This window comes from Salvelinus sp. IW2-2015, linkage group LG30 (genome assembly GCF_002910315.2).
Source record: "Salvelinus sp. IW2-2015 linkage group LG30, ASM291031v2, whole genome shotgun sequence".
In the NCBI taxonomy this organism is placed as follows: Eukaryota; Metazoa; Chordata; class Actinopteri; order Salmoniformes; family Salmonidae; genus Salvelinus; species Salvelinus sp. IW2-2015.
This window is the reverse complement of record NC_036869.1, coordinates 20,587,579-20,610,314: the sequence shown is the minus strand read 5'-3', so window position 1 is coordinate 20,610,314 and position 22,736 is coordinate 20,587,579. Positions and strand designations below refer to the sequence as shown.

The 22,736-nt window shown below is 46.7% G+C and overlaps 1 protein-coding gene across 1 annotated transcript in view; it reads left to right on the top strand.

Moving 5' to 3' along the window:
- Nucleotides 1–6,346: 6,346 nt before the first annotated feature.
- Nucleotides 6,347–22,736, top strand: part of LOC111954860 (ephrin type-A receptor 7-like) — a 62,506-nt gene continuing 46,116 nt past the window's right edge. Inside the window, exons 1-3 of the mRNA XM_023974764.2 lie at nucleotides 6,347–6,488; nucleotides 9,349–9,504; nucleotides 14,214–14,543. Of these exons, the coding sequence (XP_023830532.2) occupies nucleotides 6,347–6,488; nucleotides 9,349–9,504; nucleotides 14,214–14,543 (628 nt within the window). The remainder of the gene's footprint in view (nucleotides 6,489–9,348; nucleotides 9,505–14,213; nucleotides 14,544–22,736) is intronic.

Here is a 22,736-nt window from a genome sequence, read left to right as displayed (position 1 = left end):
CGCGCCTAGCTTGACAATCAAACGTCAAACAATCTTTTGAACCTAGCGAACATCGGGTACGGTGACATATGGATAAAAATATCGGCGTACTAACCAGTGTAATCACCACAGTGTAGTAAATTTATCTATGACAATCAACGGGTCGAAAACCTCAATGTGCGCTACCCTTGGGTATTTAGTGCCTCCTATGAGTACACATGTCTGTACTCGTATCTGCTACACCGTCATGACTTGGTGGAGATCTGGCGCTCCCATCCCCGTATCAAACCACAAATTGTACACTAACTGTATCGGTGGTACAACAGATGCAACAGTCCTACGTCACTCGGCATATATGTTACAGGATGAATACTGGTACCGCTGACGAGGAACCAAATCTTGTGTCTCACCTTCACATGTATCCACCATGTAATTACTGAGTTATTACATCGTATAGGGGAATCTCTGAGAGAAACAGAGGTGCTCTTTTACACCCGCTTATACCACATGTAATACTGCTTACCTACGGTGTGAAGAGAATAAATGTACAATGTGTGGTTATAGGGTATCACCCAGTCTCTTCACCTGAGTACCACATGCTAATATCACTGACGGAGGTGAATTACATAAGAGAAATAAAGATGGCTACCTCAAGCCACATGTACATACTGTACGGTGATTAATTGTATAAGACTGAGGGTAGCCATCAGTGCTTTCTTCACACCCGTCACTACAGCTATATTACAATCCACATTGGTTAGTGTATAGGTACCATCTTCTCTTCACCCGATACATAGTAATCTACATTGTTAGGTCGTAGTTGAGAAGGAGGATAGCCATCCTTTTCTCTATCATCCGGCTACCTATTACCACATGTTAATACCTAGGAACTGTGTCACAGCGAAAAAGACTGATGGCTACCTAATACACATGTAATACTTGACAGTGAAGAGAAGATGGCTGAGCAGGCATCTACAATTCAATATGGAGCAAACAGGATGTGTCTGGAGTAGTCTAGGAGCCATTCTTTCTCGCGATCACCGTTTCACACAGGATATACATTGGGTGGAGGATCGAGGCGTTAGCACAAATCCTATTCTCGCGCTAAGCCACCCGCACATCCAGTATTCCCACACGCCACTTGTATTAGCACCCTGTTAGTTACTTAGGTATTCCATCTTTGCTGTCTTCTCACCGACAAATGATCTTCATGTATACACTTTGGTGAGTACTACATGTAGGAGTAGGGGGGGTATAAACGAGAGAGCAGAGGGAGAAAATGAAGCTTAGTAAACAGCGTCTCCCATCAACACCTGCGCGCGTGCCTTTCTACATCTCTCGGCAGCAGCCTTCGTCTTGGATTGTGATGTAAGGTGCCGTTTGTGCGGATGATGCAACCACTGTTTGCGACGTCGTCGCTGCTTCAGTTACTTGCTCTGTTGTGTTTCAGCCCCCAGATTGTGCTGAGAACACAGAGACGTTCACTTGTTTCGTCTCTCTGTTTCACGGTTACGGGGACAGTTATGGAAACACTGGCATTAACCCACATGTTCCTTTTAAAAGGAGTGGTCCTGTTGCTAGTGCATAGCGCTTGCAACGCCAGGACGGCGGGTTCGATTCCCGGGACCACCCGATGTCACGGGAAGGCAAGAAAGATCATCAAGGTCAATAACCACCCGAGCCACTGCCTGTTRACCCCGCTTCCACCCAGAAGGTGAGGTCAGTACAGGTGCATTAGAGCTGGGACCGAGAGATTGAAAAACAGCTTCTATCTCAAGGCCATCAGATTGTTTAACGGCCACCACTAGCACAGAGAGGTGGCTGCCTACCTACATACTTGATATCATTGGCCACTTTAATAAATGGAACACTAGTCACTTTAATAATGTTAACATATCTCGCATTACTCATCTCATATGTATATACTGTATAATGTATCCTTCACTATTCTTTACTATCTATTGCATTTAGCCATCTGTCACTGCTCATCCATATATTTTATACTTATACATTCTCATTCCATTCCTTTACTAGATTGTGTGTATTAGGTTTTGTTGTGGAATTGTTATATATTACCTGTTAGATACTGCTACACTGTCAGATCTAGAAGCACAAGCATTTTGCTACACTCGCAATAACATCTGCTAACCATGTGTATGTGACCAATAAAATGGGATTTGATGTCAAATGTATGCACGCATGACTGTTAGTGGCTTTGGATAAAAGGGGACCGTACTAGACCAGACTACATTAGGTTGGGTTATGCTGCGATCATTGTTGTGCTACATCTAGCATGTCCCCTCCATTAGCACTAGGTGTGGCTGTGATCAGTCATTCCTCCCCGGCGGTCTGTCTGGCTGATCCCCAGGACCTGTAAAACGGCCCTCTTCCTCTCTCTGGAATGGGGGTTTATTCCGTTGGTTAGCCCGTCTTTCATCAATTAGCATTAACAGCAGAGAGCCAGTGATCTGAATATGGGGCCATAAATTATTGATTCCACCATCCCCCCCTCCCTCCCTCCATCCATCCCTCCCTCCGCCCGCAAATCTAACCCTGGCATTTGGATGTGAGACAGAGAAAAATGGCGGCCTGAAATAATGACGGCCATTTGGGGGAGGGGGGGTTGTGTCGGTGTGTGTTCCCTGGGTGCGAGTGTGTGTTTAGCTTTTGGTGTATGTGTCGGTGTGTGTGTCCTTAGCTGTTGTGTGTCTGCAAAGCAAACCTCTTTTAGCCGTATTAATATTCAGAGCGAGAGAGAGAGACGCATTGTAAAGCTATTCACCTGCATTTGTCAGCAGTCAAATAATGCTATTTATTTTTGGTTTTGCCTCGTGAGAATGGGTGGCCACGTTCTGGACATTTCAGTAGCAAACAGTGGTGTGTATAGGCCTAGCTTGACAAATGTAAACTTTGACCTAGCTAACGGCTTGTAAAATGGTAACCAGTACGAGAGTATTGACAACAACGGGCATACAGTGGCGTGTGGGTGTGTGTTTGACCTGTCTAGCGCTCCCTCTGTGTGACTGCCTCCTCCGCAACATCCTGTTTGCCTCCACTATTGGCATTGTAGATGCTGCTCAGCATCTTTCTCTTCACTGTACAGTATTACATGTGTATAGGTAGCCATCAGTCTCTTCACCGTACAGTATTACATGTGGGTATAGGTAGCCATCTTTCTCTTTCACCGCTACAGTATTACATAGTGGTATAGGTAAGCCATCTTTCTCTCACCGTACATATTACATGTGGTTTATAGGTAGCCATCATTCTCTTCACCGCTACAGTTATTACATGTGGTATAGGTAGCCATCTTTTCTCTTCACCGTACATATTACATGTAGGTATAGTAGCCATCGTTCTCTTCACCGCTACAGTATAACATGTGGTATTAGGTAGTCCTGATTCAGTCTCTTCACCTACAGTATTACATGTGGTATAGGTTAGGCATCAGTCTCGTCACCGTACAGTATTACATGGGTATAGGTAAGCCATTCTTTCTCATTCACCGTACAGTATACATGTGCGTATAGGTAGCCATCTTTCTCTTCACTTACAGGTATTACATGTGGTTATAGGTAGCCATCTTTCTCTTCACCGGTTACAGTATTACAGGTGGCTATAGGTAGCCATCTTTCTCTTCACCGTACAGTATTACATGTTGGTTAGGTAGCCATTCTTTCTCTTCACCGTTACAGTATTACATGTGGTATAGGGTAGCCATCCTTCTCTTCCCGTACAGTATTACATTGCGTATAAAGGTAGCCATTCTTTCTCTTCACCGTACAGTATTACATGTGGTATAGGTAGCCATTCTTTCTCTCACCTTACAGTATTACATGTGGTTATATAGGTAGCAATCTTTCGTCTTCACCGATACAGTATACACGTTGGTATAAGTTAGCCATATTTCCTCTTCACCGTACCAGTATACACTGGTATAGGTAGCCATCTTTCTCTTCACCGTACGTAACATGTGGTATAGGTAGCCATTCTTTCTCTTCACCGTACAAGTATTACATGTGGATAGGTAGCCATCAGTCATCTTCACCGTACAGTATACAGGTATAGTAGCCATCTTTCTTCTCACCGTACAGTATTACATGTGGTATAGGTAGCCCATCAGTCTCTTCAACGTACAGTAATTACATGTTGGTATAGGTACCCATCAGTCTCTTCACCGCTACAGTATTTACATTGGTATAGGTAGCCATCTTTCTCTCACCGTCTACAGTGTTACATTGATGGTATAGGGTTAAGCCATCTTCTCTTCACCGCTAACAGTATTACATGTGGTATAGGTAGCCATCAGTCTCTTCACCGTACAGTATTACATGTGGTATGTAGGTAGCCATCAGTCTCGTCACCGCTACGTTATTACAAATGTGTTATAGGTACCATCAGTCTCTTCACCGTACAGTATTACCATGTGGTAAGGTAGCCATCAGTCTCTTCACCGTACAGTATTTACATGTAGTATAGGTAGCCACTCTTTCTTTCTTCACGTACATATTCATGTGTATAGGTGCAGCATCAGTCTCTTCCCGTACAGTATTACATGTGGTATAGGTAGCCATCAGTCTCTTCACGCGTACAGTATTATTGGTATACGGTAGCCATCAGTCTCTTCCACCGTACAGTATTACATGCTTAGGTAATGCGTCATTTTCTCTTCACCGTACAGTATTACATGTGGTATAGTAGCCATCTTTCTCTTCACCGTTACAGCATTACATGTGGTATAGGTAGCCATCTTTCTTCTTCACCGTACAGTATTACATGTGGGTATAGGTAGCCATCAGTCTCTCACCGCTTACAGATTACATGTTGGTATAGTAAATAGCCATCAGTCTCTTCACTGTACGTATTACAGGTGGTATAGAGTAGCCATCTTTTTCTCTTCACCGTAGACAGTATTACATGTGGTATAGGTAGCCAATCTTTCTCTTCACCGTACAGTATTAACATGTGGTATAGGTAGCCCATCTTTCTCTTCACCGTACAGTATTACATTGTGTAGAGGTAGCCCATCTTTCTCTCACCGTACAGATTACATTGAGATAGGTTAGCCATCATTTTTCTCTTCACGTACAGTATTTACATGTGGTATAGGTAAGCCATCAGGGCTCTCTCTCTCTCTCTTCCTCTACTCCTCTCTCTCTTGCTTGCAGCTCTGTACTATATGCTTGAGCTGACTATATTGCATGGGGCCCCGTTTCCCTCACTCCCCCCTCTTTCCTTTGATTTCCCTTTCTTTATTTGCTGTTAGCCCTGTTAGCCCTGACTGTCCCTGTTTGAGTCTTTTTTATCTCTCCTAGAGGAACTTGGCACGACCCATCGTTATGAATCTGTGTGTTGGGGGGGAGTAGACTTTCCACGTTCCCGTTTAATCAGCCCTTCTCGCACTAATTGATCAGTTGGTAAGCTGTTCCTGGCCACGCTGTTGTGCACTCTCTCTTCTCTCTACTCTCTCGTTCTCCCTCCCCGTTTCCCTCGTCTGCTATTTCATCTGAACGCCATTGCACTCATCTGAATGCTGGAGTGGCAACTGACAACCATGCAGTGAACACATCCCAGATTGCCAAGGTGGTTTCTGTCCAACCCCCCCCCCCCCCCTCTCTCCCTTTTTGGGTCCGTTCTGAGAAAAGGGCAATACAGCCAGCTTTGATTTGGAGGCCTTGGTTTGGAAGGCCCGGGTTACCAGGCGACGACGGTCATTTTGTTATTTAGATAACCACATTTTCTCTGGACTTCCCTAACTGTTCGAACCACATACAGTTAGGTACGTCGTGGCCAAAAGTTTTGAGAATGACACAAATATTAATTTTCACAAAAGTCTGCTGCCTCAGTTTGTATATGCAATTTGCATTATACTCCAGAATGTTATGGAAGAGTTATCAGATGGAATTGCAATAAATTGCAAGTCCCGACATGCAATGAAACTGAATCCCCAAAAACATTTCCACTGCATTTCAGCCCTGCCACAAAAGGACCAGCTGACATCCATGATTCAGGATTCTCTCGTTAACACAGGTGCTGAGTTCTGTTGACGAGACAAAAGGAGGTTGGGCTTTGGAATTCATTGTTCTGCCTTCTGTTCAACCAGGTCCTGCAAGTAAACACGTTTGCCGTCATCATTGCTTTACACAAAAGAGCTTCAGAGCCAAGAATATTGCTGCCTGTAAATCTGCCACCTGAAAGTCAACAATTTAAAATCGGATTCATTCAAGAACTTCAGGAGGACGGTTTCAATTGTTGTGAAGAAGGTCAGGGCGCCAAAGGAAAAGTCCAGAAGCGCCAGGACCGTCTCCTGAAAAGTTGATTCAGCTGCGGGATTGGGGCACCCACCAGTACAGAGCTTGCTTCAGGAATGGCACGCAGGCAGTGTGAGTGCATCTGCACGCACAGTGAGTTCAAAGACTTTGGAGGATGGCCCTTGGTCAAGAAGAGGCGAGCAAAGAAGCGACTTCTCGTCCAGGAAAAACATCAGGGACATGATAATTCTGCAAAAAGTACAGGATTTGGACTTCTTGAGGACTGGGGTAAAGTCATTTTCTCTGACTGAATCCCCTTTCCGATTATTTGGTAGGGCATCCCGGAAAAAAGCTTGTCCGGAGAAGCAAGGTGAGCGCTACCATTCAGTCCTGTGTCATGCCAACAGTAAAGCATCCGAGCCATTCATGTGTGGGTTATTGCTCAAGCCAAGGGAGTCGGGCTCACTAGTCGATGATTTTGTCCCTAAGAACCACAGCCATGAATCAAAGGAATGGGGGTTTAAACCAGACACAGCCTCAAGAGCACGCTTACTCTGCCAACCATCCAGGAACAGTTTATGTGTGGGGTGGCCAACAAGCCATGAACACAACTGACACAATTCTCCAGAGTCGATGAATGGCGCGATGCACCAACACGTATCTGCCATCCAAGAAAGGCAAAAGCACAGACGAAACACCTCAAGTTGCTCGAGGAGAACAAACACATTGAATATTTTGGGTCCATGGCCAGGGGAAACTCCCAGACCGTCAATTCCCCATTGAGAACTCTGTGGTCACTTCCTCAAGAGGGCGGGTGGACAAACAAAAAAACCCCTCAAATTTCTTGACCAAACTCCAAGCATTGATATGCAAGAATGGAGCTGCCATTCAGTCAGGATGTGGCCCCAGAGTTAATTGACAGCATCCAGGGGCGGATTGCAGAGGTCTTTTGAAAAAGAAGGGTCAACACTGCAAAAGTATTGAACTCCTCATCAACTTCATCGTAATTGTCAATAAAAGCCTTTGGCACTTATGAATCTTGAATTATACTTTGATTCCATAGGTAAAACCTGACAAAATATCTAAAAGACACTGAAAGCACAAACTTTGCGTGGAAATTAATATTTGTTCTCAACATTTTTTTAGCCACGCGACTGTATACTGATAAAACAGGGGCACCACTGCCAAAAAGAGAGCATCTTGACATCCAGCCATTCAGGAAAAGCAGCTTTTGCTTCACGCTCTGCAACACTGTAGCCAAAGAGTGGTTCCCTACAAAGCCAAGCTGTTTGTGTTGGTGTAATGGCCGACAATTAAACAGACAAAATTATAAGCGTTCTTAGGCAGGAACACGCCACCCGCCATCAAGGCACCTCCACTGTCACCCGCCTAGAGCTATTCCAACGATCCAGTGGCCCGTGCCCGAGCTGCGGGGTGCGGAGCAGTGGTCTGACGAAGAAGCGGGTGGAAACTACTAAAGGTCCCAAGGCAGGGAAGTGGAGATGGACTTTGAGTGTTGATGGGTAGTGAGGAGCTAAAACAGGGTCAAGGCGGAGGAAACCGGCAGCCGGCCAGGAAGGGAACGGGGACGGAGCCACCTCCAGGCAGGAAAATACCCGAAGCCAGAAGCTAAACGGCATCGGTCGAGGGAAGGGGGGAAACAGGCAAAGGTGCGGTGAGAGCCTAAGCCATAAGCGCCAGACCTCAATCCAATGGGAGAAGCGTTGTCGGTGTGTGTGTGTGGTGATACAGGAAGATGCGGGTCACCAGCAAACCCGCCAAAGCAGGGCTGGGACAGGTTGGCCGGAAAAGCAAAAAGCCCAGGTCAGCGATGCCAAGCGAGGAGAAACAGACCCCAAAACGGGCAGCGGAATGGCGGCAAAAGGCGCGACAAAATGGACGGTGTGTGTGTGTAGAAAGACTACGGCTGCGAAGGGAATCGAGTCGTGGGGGCTGAGCAATGTAAAGAACATGTAGTGGGCACAGCGTGGAATGGGAGCTGAGTGGGGAAAGCAATAATGACAAAACAAAATCAGTGAAGCCACGTGTGTGTGTTGTGTGAGTGTTGTCCGATGATGTGTCAAAAGAGTAGAAAAATCTGTGTGCTGTGTTACACCCAAACCCACCATCTCGTCACCATTCACCCCATCATTATTGCCGTTACTCTCCACTCAGACACGGTAACGTCGTTGAGGCTGGGGCCGGTTGTCTTCACAGCCACACGCATGGATTATATAATCCCAGTGCAGTAGGATAGGGAACAGCAGTGATGATGGTGATTGTAATGGGAAGAGAGGGCTTGCTTGAGGTTTTAATGTAGGAATGCTGTTGGGGACCCCGGTGACAGAGAGGGGAGCAGTGCTCAACTGATTTCACACACATTACCACCCGGAGCACTGGCACGGCAAGCGGAAAATGAACCCCCAGTGAGAGAGAGTGGAAAAGAGTGTGTGTGTGTGCGCGCGTGCTTGTGCGACGTGTGTGTAGTCACTCTCTCTTTCTATCGCTCTTTTCCCTCCCTCCCTCTCTCCCTCTCTCCCTCCCTCCTTCCCTCTCTCTCTCTCTCTCTCTCCCTTCCTCTCTCTCTCCCTTCATCTCTACCCTCAGCCCCAGAGGGAACAGAGTTGTGTAATAAGGAGTTACCAGGATGACAGAATGAGTTGCAGAAGGAGAGGACGAGGGTCAAGTAGTGAAGCAGCTCGGTGCCTGAAGAGCGATTGGACAGCATGTGTTGGTTCTGTACTGACGAGCTGGTCCAGTTCTATTGACCAGATGTTGGGCTTAGAGGCTCGACGTCACGTGTTAGTTAGACTGACTTTTCTTCTAAATCAGTCTCTCTCCCCCTCTCTCGCTCTCGCTCGTTCTCGCTCTCTCTCGCTCTCTCGCTCTCTCTCGCTCTCTCACTCTCTCACTCTCTCGCTCTCTCGCTCTCTCGCTCTCTCTCTCTCGCTCGCTCGCTCGCTCTCTCGCATAATTATCTTGAATGTACTTACCCCATGTCGCTAAACCATTATCAGCATTTTACAGCAGTTTTAAAACATACACCAACTGAAATAATAATAACGTGTAATGTGTTTTTAATGCATATTTGTTTCTCTCTCTCTCTCTCTGTTCTCAGCGTGTCCCCCTGGCTCGTACAAGATGTCTTCCAGACAGCAGGAGTGTTTTCCGTGCCCGGCCAAGAGTGTGGCGGAGGAGGAAGGCTCGGTGGTGTGTGTGTGTGAAGAGGACCACTTCAGGACCCCCCTGGACAACCCCTCGGCCCCCTGCACCCGTAAGACACGCGCACCTGTCCCTATGCAACTCCTCAGCTGATTGTATCCCTCTATCATATCGCCTCTTCTCTAGCCATATCACCCTGTCACTCCTCTTTTCAGTCTCTCCCTCTATCCACCCTTTCCCTTCAGCCCACACCCCTCCCCCCCGAAACTTCTCACTTCAGTATTCCCTCTCCCTCTAACCCATCCGTCAGGTAACCCAATCCCGCTGTCCTTCACCCGTCCTTATTAACCCTACGCCCTCTACCGTTCCCCTATTSCTTTCATCCTTCACCCATCAATCCTCTACTAAACCTGCATCTTCCCTCGGCTCCCTTCCATCACTTTAGTAACCGCAACACCTCCATCCTTCACCCCTCCACACACACACACACACACACACCTGTCTCTTATACACATCTAGATGTGTATAAGAGACAGGTTTAATCACGATATTGATTCCCGGTGCTTTTATATCTACAAGGGGCAGCCTGTGATAACATTTATAGCTCTGTAATTACCACATTAATTACAATATTGATTCAGTAATTGTGATCATCTCCTGATACCACCAGGCTATTGTGTGCTGGGAGGGAGACAGACCGACGGATGGAGAGAGGGAGAGGGGGACTGAAGGAGAGACAGATGTAAGGAGAGGAGGAGTGGAACTTAAGAGTTGAGAGGGAGAGAGAGTATGGAAATTAAGGAATATACAGGCCCGGCTGTGTGTACACGTATGTGCGTTCTCATGCGTGCGCATGTGTGTTATTGAATAAGTGAAGGTGTGCTGCTCTCTGCGTGCTGATGGACACGTCACACACCACAGCTGTGCCCCGCTTCTGGCCGCACGCCCCTTTTACCATGTTACGTAAACCTCACCGAGAGAGACACACACACATTGACACACACGCTCATTATCAGGATGGCGCCGGAAGGAATAGTGGTCCTTTTACYGGCTTCTGACCAATTGTGTTATTTTGTGTCTTTTTTGAGGGCGCTGATTGTAACTTTTTAGGGGTACAACACCATCAACACCATCATCCCAGACACCCTGGACCCTCTCCAATTTGCATACCGCCCCAACAGATCCACAGATGATGCAATCTCTATTGCACTCCACACTGCCCTTTCCCACCTGGACAAAAGGAACACCTATGTGAGAATGCTGTTTATTGACTACAGCTCAGCGTTCAACACCATTGTGCCCGCCAAGCTCATCACTAAACTAAGGACCCTGGGATTAAACACCTCCCTCTGCAACTGGATCCTGGACTTCCTGACGGACCGCCCCCAAGTGGTATGGGTAGGCAACAACACAACCGCCTTGATGACCCTCAACACGGGGGCCTGAGAGGGGTTGGGTTAAATGCGGAAGACACATTTTGGTTGAATGCATTGTGGTGCAACTGACTAGGTATTCCCTTTTGCTTTCCTGAGGGCTGCGTGCTTAGTCCCCTCTTCTACTCCCTGTTCACTGCGTGGCTGRGCACGACTCCAACACCATCATTAAGTTTGCAGGCGACACAACGGTGCTAACCCTGATCACCGTCGACGATGAGACAGCCTACAGGGAGGAGGTCAGGGACCTGGCAGTGTGGTGCCAGGTCAACAATCTCTCCCTCAACGTCAGCAGGACAAAGGAGCTGATCAGGAAATGGAGGTCTGAGCATGCCCCCATCCACATCGACAGGGCTGTTGTGGAGCAGGTCGAGAGCTTCAAGTTCCTCTGTGTCCACATCACTAAGGAACTATCATGTTCCACACTAGAGGTTGACAAAGGTGTGAAAATTCATTTCTGTTTAGGGTGTATCGATAATAATTTCAGTAATGCAATATGCGACTGTGATATATGGTTGTCTTACCTATTTTTGTTAAATGCACTGACTGTAGGCRTAAGTCTCTCTGGATAAGAGCGTATTCTAAATGACCTAAATGTAGATGGATTAAGGCTGGAGGATGAGGCCAGAGACCCCAGCAGGATGGTCTGCTCAGCACAGCACCAGCAGAACATATGAACATTTACAACATAAACATTCAAAAAAAGTTTTTCAAAACCTGAGCGGCGGTACCGCATAAGTCAATCTATTTTTYTTTCACTCTTCACCGCAGATGGGTTTAGTTAAATACGCAAACAATTGGGCTTGACAGTAAAGTTCTCCGGTTGGTCGCCTATTTGATTAAACCACAGCATTTTTTTTTACAAGCCCTGTACTCGGTTCCTTCCTTGTCAAATACAACTCCATCAAATTTGGCTAGAACAGTCGCTCCTTCCTTGGTTCTAATGTTAATGTTAGTGATGTGTCCTTGGCTGTAACAAGACATTGCAATTCATTTGAAGGCTTCATCACTTAGCCTACTGATGTAGGTTGACATCTGACTCTGAGGTGGCCTAGTGACTGGCAACAACTGTAGCGAGACCCGAGTGAGCTGACGGGAGGGAGGAAATTACCATTTATTTATTTATTCTTATTAAGTAAACTATATTGGGCAGGTGTTGTTTTTATGAAATGCTCCACACATGACGTATTTACGCCCAAAAAACTGTTTAACTATTCCTGTACTGCCCGCTCCTGTAGACTGTTGATTCTGTCCCGAACTTGACTCTAGAACGTCACTCCCATTCCTGTCAAAATGCCGCGGGTCTTGCGGGATTCGTCCTGTTCCCGTTTCAATTGTTCCCGTGTCAACCTCTAGTCCACACACATCAACACAGTCGTGAAGAGGGCTCAACAACACCTCTTCCCCCTCAGGAGACTGAAATGGTTTGTCATGGGCCCTCAGATCCTCAAAAAGTTCTGCAGCTGCACCATTGAGAGCATCTTGACTGGCTGCATCACCGCTTGGTATGGAAACTGCTTGGCATCCGACCGCAAGACGCTACAGAAGGTAGCGCCACCCAAGTCATAAACTGTTCTCTTTGCTACCGCACAGCAAGTCTGGAACCAACAGGACCCWGAACAGCTTCTACCCCCAAGCTATAAGACTGATAAATAGTTAGTTAAATAGTTAACCAATAATAGGAATATCTGCATTGACCCACCCTTTTTGCACGAACTCTTTTGGCTCATCACATGTTATAGTTTATTATCTATCCATTGCCTAGTCACTTTATCCATACCTATTGTACAGATCTACCTCAATTACCTCGTAKCCCTGCATATCGACTCGGTAACCCGTGTATAAAGCCAATTTTATTATTACTCATTGTGTATTTATTACTTGTGTTATTATTTTTCTATTGATCTACTATTTATTTCTCTGCGTTGTTGGGAAGGGCACTTTAGTAAGCATTTCACTGTTAGTCGACACCGGTTGTTTACGAACCGTTTGATTTGACACCCACCGACACACACACTGCCACTCCCTAACACCCCCGCACATTAATCACCCCTCTCTACACATACACATTCATTATTACCACAGAGATACAGTTTGCACTGTCAATTACCCCCCCCCCCCACACACACACACACACACACACACACACACACACACACACACACACACACACCACCACCACTACATTATTGATATCATTTAATGGACCAATACCTTCATGTTATGTCCATCTGTTTAAACATGCACAGTTACGGCACTGCGTCATCTAAATTATTTTAGTTATGTAGTGCTAGGCCTTAGAAGTGAACCTTCTGTGTTCACGTGTGCATGACTGTCTACGTGACTGGTTGACCATTGTCAAAATGTAGTGAGGAGACGAAGAGAGGAAGCCACGCAGGACTATTGAGATGCACCCGTCGTGTTTCACATTTGGTAAGAGAGGGTTCTCGTTCCGCGAGCACTAACCACCTTTTTCTCTGGTGACTCTTCTTTGCCGTTTGTCAGCAGGGCATTTGTTCCAGCCAAGACTGTTGACACAAGGAATAGACAGTCCCTTCTCTCACGCACCGCACACACGACCGCACACAGTGTGCACACGCGGCTTGACGCGTCACCGTCACTGATAGAAAGGCCTCTCGTGTCTCGTCTTGGGTTTTACTTCTCAATCCACCGTAAAATGAGGTGGTTAGTAGTTCAGGGGCTGTCTCTAGAAATCCCGAGCGAAGAAAGATGGTCTGCGAGCGGCAGTCTCTCACGTACGGCTCCTTTGTTCTGTCATCGTAAACATACTCATATTTCATCTAGACCAGGCAAGCTGTTTTCTTTGCTTTGGTTAAAGTCTTATTTCCTCTCTGTTTTCCCCACTGCTCCGTGCACCATCCCTAATCCCTTCCTCATCTCTATCCTATCAGAGTGTTATACATGAATCCTAACCAGCACAATCACACCATGTGACTAACATAGTGTGGTGGACCACACTATGAGAATGGACTACAGGGTGAAGTGTCCTATGGTAATTGGTTGGCACTGGTTTTAATGGCGAACGTGCTGAATTTAATTTACTGAGCAATCGGGTCTAAATCAGTGCAGTGGAAGGCAACACCCGTCCATAGTTATTCAGTCATACAGCTGTCTAATGTACCGGTATCGTACCTAGTCTGCTTTCTTGACTGTTACGTTGTCGCTTTGCTGCACGGTATACCGGTGTTATCTTGGTCAGGTCGTTATTGTAAAAGAGAACGTAAAGGCGAAATCAAATAATTAACACCTACTATAGCACTGTAGGTAGTACGTCAAACACTTTCATACATCATAGAGGCACTAAACATGAATCATGTATATTTAACTACGAATTACATTTATATATCTATTTATTACTCCCTCCCAGGCCCCCCCTCTCCTCCCAAAGACTTGGTCTACACCCTCAAGCAGTCCACCCTGATCCTGGAGTGGGGCGCGCCAACGGACACGGGCGGCAGGGGGGACCTGACCTACAGCGTGGGCTGCCGCCGGTGCGTGGGGCTGCAGTGTGAGCCGTGCGGGGCCAGCGTGGGCTTCATGCCCCAGCAGAGCGGGTTGACCGAACGCACGGTCACCGTGGTCAACCTCATGGCCAACTCCAACTACACGTTGACGGTCGAGGCCCTCAACGGAGTGTCAGAGCTCCTGCCCAACAAGAGGTTCTACACACAGGTCAACGTGTCAACTAGCGTGCCAGGTTAGTGGAAGCTGAGGAGCGCACACACACACACACACATCATCACACTGATTCTCGTACTTTACCCTCAAATCAGTAACACACCAACCAACGTATGAGAACAAAGGAGTGCCCAAAAGCACACGATACACAAACTCTGAACTGATTACACACACACGCACACACACGCTCACACCATCGGGCTCAGCGCCCCACTCCTTTCGACACTAGCTAAAAGACTCCCATCATCACGGTGGAGCCATCTCATTTTCATCAGCACCCTTCACAAAGCCATTAGCCAGAGGCTTTAGAAAAAGCACTCAGCAAAGTGTTCCTGTCAACTGAGACACACACAACACACCCAGCAACCCCCCCCCCCCCCCCCCCCAATGATATGGAGTTAGCTCGACTGTGGAAAGACCCAACCCCACCATCGACCCAGACTCCATACATTCTCTCCTACTTCTCTATCTACACATTTGATGACTCTTGTTTGTTCAACTTGTCTGAATTCGCCGGCTGATATTTCACACACATCGACATGCTGTGGGGGAAGAAGAAGAAAAAAAAGACAAATGTAATGTTTCATTTGCATATGCAGAGAAGAGAGGTAATGGGAGCCCTCGAAGTGAGAGCGTGTGTTGTACTCTAATTGTTAATTAGTGGCAGCAAATGCAATGCGTTATGAATGGAGTTTGTATTAATGCACATTTGGAAACGGAATGCCAGCACTTTGGAGGATCCATGGTTGGGCTAAAGTGACGTCAGGCACACACACAGGCACACACACAGGCACACACACAGGCACACACACAGGCACACACACAGGCACACACACACACGACAAAGCACACACACACACACACACACACACAGGAGAGTTATCACGATGGCTTTATCAATAGAGTCATGATTTGGTAAAGGAGGAGGTACGTTTTGGCGGGGTGTGTGCCTGTGAGCGTAAGCTTGTGAAATTGTGTGTCTGTGTGTGCAAGAGTGTGGCTGAGGCTTATTCCAAGGGTCATGGAATGGCCTATACCTGCATTCTTATGAACATTCACTCAGTCACCCTCGTAACTCTACATACAATCAGAGAGGTAGACATGAGCACGAAGGAACCGGTTGGCAAGTTAACACTTAACACACACACACACGAAGGGTTAAGCATGCGCTCGTAATGCCGCACGGAGAGGGATACACACTGACAAGTGCACAAATGCTGAGCYAATGGAGGCCTGAAGGTCTCAGGGGCCACCTTTTGCATTCTTAGATCTGAGTTTTGAGCTAAAGGCCGAGTCGTCAGTTCCGGGCAGTGTTCAGGAGGAGCACCTGAACACCTGAACCTCTCACCTAACGTGGGTACTGAAGACGGAGGTGCCACACACCTCCAACTACAGCACGTCCTTTTTCCTCTTTCTCTTCCTGCTTTCTACCTGCTTATCGCTTCATTTCCTTCACTCCCATTATCTGTGCTGTTTTCTCTCTTTCTTTTTTCCCCCTCTCTCTTTCTCTCTGTCGCTTTCCCTCTTCGTTCTTTTTCCTGTGTCATATACCCCCCCCCCCCCCCTCTCTCTCTCCCTCTCTAACCAGCCCTACTAATTTAGACATAAATCTCCCTGGTCCAGAGAGTGGAACGGGGGCCTTTCTCATTGTGTGCTTCTCTGAGTGCTGCCTGCCCGGGGCCTTTATACATTAAGAAGGAGAGACTGCCAGTTTATGCCCTGTGCATATTTTAGGCTAATCCACTCTGTATAAAGCTGCTTCCACTAGTCCCCACCCAGCCAATGAACTATAAATCCTTCGCCRGCAAACTGCTGCACTCCCTTCAAGGTCAGAGACGAACATTATCGGCAAGCCATGTGTAGACTGTGGCGTTTCCTCTCTCTCCCTCTCTCAATGGCTGTCACGACTTAGWTGATGCATGGCTGTTATGGGCTGTTAGAAGCCGTGTCCTTCTGTTTGTTGTCGCGGGGATTGAATGGGTTGGAGAGTGGCATATTCCCGAGACTGAGACAGAGAGACGAGGCTTAACAAATTGGAGAGATTTTCTATTGACATGTGACTGTGTGTGTGTGTGTGTGGGGGCCATTCTTGAGAGAGGCGTGTTGTTTATATGATCAAGCATCATGTAAATGTGTGTGTGTGTGTGGCTACTAAGGATGTTACGAGCAGGTAGAGGGATGATATTACTGTTTACACACGTGTGCGGTGTCTACTTGRGTGAGTGAATATGTGAATATTTGCAAAGTGGCGGTCGGGTTCTGTTTGGCACGTGCATTATACACACACCGTTGGCACACCTAGCCTCAGATCCCCAACAAAGCATGACCAAACCCCCAGTACACTCCGCTCCCCTGGAAGGTTAAGCGGTGCGAACGCCCTTGGTGCATCCTGAAACAATACCCCATAAAAAGCCCACTGACCTTTATGAATACTGCATTAGTGACTTTGAGCACAGGCCTCGACTTGGTTTTTCTCTCGCTGTCTTTCTCTCTCTGTCTCTGTCTCTCTCTGTCTCTGTCTCTCTCTGTCTCTGTCTCTCTCTCTCTCTGTCTCTGTCTCGCTCTCTCACGTGCAACTGTAGCGTATTGGGGCTGTTTGTGCTGGCTAAGCCTGTTAGCTGGAGGTGGGGGCGCCACGTTTTGGCCTCCGCCGCTCCTCTAATCTAAAAGAGGGGTTATTTAGCCTGCAGGATACAGCTCCTAGTGAGACTGRGTGTGTGTGTGTGTCAGTGAAAGTAGAGTCTATGGACTAGCTAAGAACTGGGGATAGGTGGAAGATGGTCTGTCCCCTGAAAAACCCCAAAGGAAGGCGGGCGGACGTGCACACACACACACCCTGACCGAAATGATTTCCCCAGAATGGAGAGAGTGAGGGGGGGTGTTATCGGTAATCAACAGACCCTCAAGGGGGTTGGGGTGGAGCGGTTAGGGCATAGAGGATTGGATGGATGGATAGAAGGGAGGAGAGGGGTTGGGTGGGTTGGGGGTTGGGGGTGTGGGGCATAGAGGCTTGATTGGATGGATGGATGGATAGAAGGGAGGAGAGGGGTTGGGGTGGAGGGTTGGGCCATAGAGGATTGGATGGATAGAAGGGAGGAGAGGGTTGGTGAGAGGGTTGGGGGCATAGAGGATTGATTGAATGGATGGATGGATGGATGGATGGATGGATGGAGATGGATGGATGATGGATGGATGGATAGAAGGGAGGAGAGGGTTTTGGGTGGAGGGTTGGGGCATAGAGGATTGGATGGATGGATGGATAGAAGGGAGGAAGAGGGGTTGGGGTGGAGGGTTGGGGCCATAGAGGATTGAGATGGATGGATGATGGATAGAAGGGAGGAGAGGGGTTGGTAAAATGGGGATCAACCCTGCCCAAAGGCTCATGGGACCATCATCCAGCTGTGGATTAGATACGGTGTGTACTAGACTTACTGTATACAGTGGGGAGAACAAGTATTTATACACTGCCGATTTGCAAGTTTTCCTACTTACAAAGCGTGTAGAGGTCTGGAATTTTTTCCATAGGTACACTTCAACTGTGAGAGACGCGAATCTAAAATCCAAGAAAATCACATTGTATGATTTTTTAAGTAATTCATTTGCATTTATTGCATGACATAAGTATTTGATACATGCAAAAAGCAGAACTTAATATTTGGTACAGAAACCTTTGTTTGCAATTACAGAGATCATATGTTTCCTGTAGTTCTTGACCAGGTTTGCACACACTGCAGCAGGGATTTTGGCCCACTCCCTCCATACAGACCTTCTCCAGATCCTTCAGGTTTGGGGCTGTCGCTGGGCAAATACGGACTTTCAGCTCCCTCCAAAGATTTTCTATTGGTTCAGTCAGGAGACTGGCTAGGCCACTCCAGGACCTGGAGATGCTTCTTACAGACACACTCCTTAGTTGCCCTGGCTGTGTGTTTTCGGGTCGTTGTCATGCTGGAAGACCCAGCCACGACCCATCTTCAATGCTCTTACTGAAGGAAGGAGGTTGTTGGCCAAGAATCTCGCGATACATGGCCCCATCCATCCTCCCCTCAATACGGTGCAGTCGTCCTGTCCCCTTTGCAGAAAAGCATCCCAAAGAATGATGTTTCCACCTCCATGCTTCACGGTTGGGATGGTGTTCTTGGGGTTGTACTCATCCTTCTTCTTCCTCCAAACACGGCAAGTGGAGTTTAGACCAAAAGCTCTATTTTTGTCTCATCAGACCACATGACCTTCTCCCATTCCTCCTCTGGATCATCCAGATGGTCATTGGCAAACTTCAGACGGGCCTGGACATGCCTGGCTTGAGCAGGGGGACCTTGCGTACGCTGCATGATTTTAATCCATGACGGCGTAGTGTGTTACTAATGCTTTTCTTTGAGACTGTGGTCCCAGCTCTCTTCAGGTCATTGACCAGGTCCTGCCGTGTAGTTCTGGGCTGATCCCTCACCTTCCTCATGATCATTGATGCCCCACGAGGTGAGATCTTGCATGGAGCCCAGACCGAGGGTGATTGACCGTCATCTTGAACTTTTCCATTTTCTAATAATTGCGCCAACAGTTGTCCTTCTCACCAAGCTGCTTACCTATTGTCCTGTAGCCATCCCACCTTGTGCAGGTCTACAATTTTATCCCTGATGTCCTTACACAGCCGCTGGTCTTGGCCATTGTGGAGAGGTTGGAGTCTGTTTGTGATTGAGTGTGTGGGACAGGTGTCTTTTATACAGGTAACGAGTTCAAACAGGTGCAGTTAATACAGGTAATGAGTGGAGAACAGGAGGGCTTCTTAAAGAAAAACTAACAGGCTGTGAGAGCCGGAATTCTTACTGGTTGGTAGGTGATCAAATACTTATGTCATGCAATAAAATGCAAATTAATTACTTAAAAATCATACAATGTAATTTTCTGGATTTTTTGATTCCGTCTCTCACAGTTGAAGTGTACCTATGATAAAAAATTACAGACCTCTACATGCTTTGTAAGTAGGAAAACCTGCAAAATCGGCAGTGTATCAAATACTTGTTCTCCCCACTGCATGTGATGTGTCTTTGTCAGAGTTCTGTGTCTGTGTCTGTGTCTGTGTGGTCTGGTCTATCATGTCACATTGGAATTGTGCTTGTAGATTTGTGTGAGATTGTGTGTGTTGTGTAGGATAAGCTGTTGCGCAACACCCAACGGTATTCATGACTATTATTCAGATTAATAAAATCTGGTGATCCGGTTATGAAATATCTTGACTAGAAGTCCATATCCCTATTTGGACAGGATTAGAGAGGGTTATTAGAGACGTTGGTACAGTGCATTTGGAAAGAATTCAGACCCTTTGACTTCTTCCACTTTTGTTACTGTATGTTACAGCCTATTCTAAAATGAATGAGAAAAAATAACTATTTAATCCATCTATGCACAATACCCATAATGACAAAGCAAAAACAAGTTTTTATTTAAAAAATACCTCGAAATATTACATTTACATGAGTATTCAGACCTTACTCAGTACTTTGTTGAAGCACCTTTGGCAGCGATTACAGCCTCGAGTCTTCTTGGGTAATGACACTACAAGCTTGGCACACTGTATATTGGGGAGTTTTTCCATCTTCTCTGCAGATTCTCTCAAGCTCTGTCAGGTTGGATGGGAGCGATCGCTGCACAGCTATTTCAGGTCTCTCCAGGGATGTTCGATCATGTTCAAGTCCGGGCTCTGGCTGAGCCACTCAAGGACATTCAGAGACTTGTCCCAAAGCCGCTCCAGGGTTGTCTTGGCTGTGTGCTTAGGGTCGTTAGCCTGTTGAAGGTGAACCACACCCCAGTTTGGGGTCCTGAGAGCTCTGGAGCAGGTTTTCATCAAGGATCCTCTGTACTTTGCTCCGTTCATCTTTTCCTCGATCCTGACTACTTCCCAATCCCTGCCGCTGAAAAACATCTCCACAGCATGATTCTGCCACCACCAGCTTCACCGTAGGGATGGTGTCAGGTTTCCACCAGACGTGATGCTTGGCATTCAGCCAAAGAGTTCAATCTTGGTTTCAATCAGACAGAGAATCTTGTTTCTCATGGTCAGAGTCCTTTAGGTGCCTTTTGGCAAACTCCAAGTGGGCTGTTGTGCATTTTACTGAGAGAGTGGCTTCCGTCTGGCCACTCTACCAAAAATACCTGATTGGTGGAGTGCTACAGAGATGGTTATCCTTCTGGAAGTTTCTCCCATTGCCACAGAGGAACTCTGGAGCTCTGTCAGTGACCATCGGGTCCTGGTCACCTCCCTGACCGAGGCATTCTCCCCCGATTGCTCAGTTTGGCCAGGCGGACAGCTCTAGGAAGAGTCTTGGTGATTCAAAACTTCTTCCATTTAAGAATGATGGAGGCCACTGTGTTCTGGGGACTTCAATGGCTGCAGACATGTTTGGTACCCTTCCCCAGATCTGTGCTTGACACAATCCTGTCTCGGAGCTCTACGGACAATTCCTTCAACCTCATGGCTTTGGTTTTTTGTGCTCTTATTATAGACAGGTGTGTGCCTTTCCACATCATGTCCAATCAAAGGAATTTACCACAGGTGGACTCCAATAAAACTGTAGAAACTTCTCAAGGATGATCAATGGAAACTGGGTGCACCTGAGCTCAATTTTGAATCTCTTAGCAAAGGGTCTGAAAACTTATGTKAATAAGGTATTTCTGTAATTTTGTTTTTTTTGGCAWACATTTCTAAAAACCCGTTTTCGCTTTGTCATTATGGGGTATTGTGTGTCGAATGACGAGGAGAAACAATCATTTTTAGAATAAGGCTGTAACGTAACAAAATGTGGAAAAGGTCAAGGGGTCGGAATACTTTCGGAATMCACTGTAATTGTTATCCTAGCGTGTGCCTTATTTCAGATGACTATTTGAGCGGTATTAGTTTTTTCAAACTGCCCCCTGTAATTCTACATTCTTTTCATTTCATTGAGTTTTACAAAGGAAGCCTGGAGGTTTTTACTTCAGGCGTGAAGATATTTCAACATGACGAGACGACGAAAGGCTACACTGAAACCTCGTGCTCGGCTGCCAAACATTTACGTCTCTCCATAATATTAACATTTAGGAAATGTGATCCCGGTAGATGTCCTGCACTTGACATGCAYTTATGGATGAGAACGTGAACTTGCCATTTCCCGAAAAGTTTTAAATGTCGGCCGTTCATACGAAATATGTGCGCAGAACTTTGTTTTAAGCATCCATTGATCGAATCAGTTCGTTTTCTTCCTCAAACTGCGAGCAGCGCCTGTAAAACTCTGTAACGTCTCGGGAAAACACAGGGATGTCGTCGCGCACGGGATGAGTCGGCTATTATCGGAGGATCTTGGAATTTGCCAAAAAAACAATAGGTTATTCTGGCTGGGATTGTTCATCTACCGCCATGTAAAAATGAGTGACGTGGCAGATTTGTACCAGACTAAAATGACAGATGTGGTGTTTGGTGCTCGTTCACACGATTACATCACCTGACCTCCCCAGTTAAACGAATCACGTCCGACTAAGGCTTATGTTTCAGCTGAAATATACTGTTCAATCATAAAGCCTATGTTGATGTTGGACCCTGATGTGTCTGTCCCCGGTGACGTCAATGAATAAATGGCCGATGGAAACTCCTACGAAAGCTGATCATTGTGCATGTGACTTGATGGTGAGAGCCCAGTAATAGATTGACTGCAGTCCCTTTTAATGATAGGCTATTGTTATTCTGTGTATCTAAAATCACACTGGTTCCATACCTATAGTCCTGTTACAAAGAGTATTTTCATTGAAACGACCAATTTGTCGGCCTTTAACCAGATCCGAATATATCCGCATGAACTCTTGACTGATCACATTTCTGTAGGCTATGTATACAATATCCTGCCCATTTAACGAATGTATTTTAACCCGTTAGTCTGGGGGGAAAAACTGCCATACGCAGCATTTTGTTCACTCTAATAACCGACTCATAAACACAAACACGTCAGATCCGTTGTTTCCCTCCCGAATACGAGGTATCGTAGCCTACAGTGCACGGAGAGCAAGTGCGTCGAGGGCTCTGTATGCAGCGCTGTACACTCGCAGACTCGTTTTGCTGGAACCGAAAAGCCACATAAGCCCCAATCCCCCCCGGCCCCAGAGCGGTGGCCTCTCCAGTTGTTGAGCCCCCCAGTGGCATGTTTAAAGCCCTTTAGATGAGGGGGAGAGGAAGAGGAGGGGGGGGGGG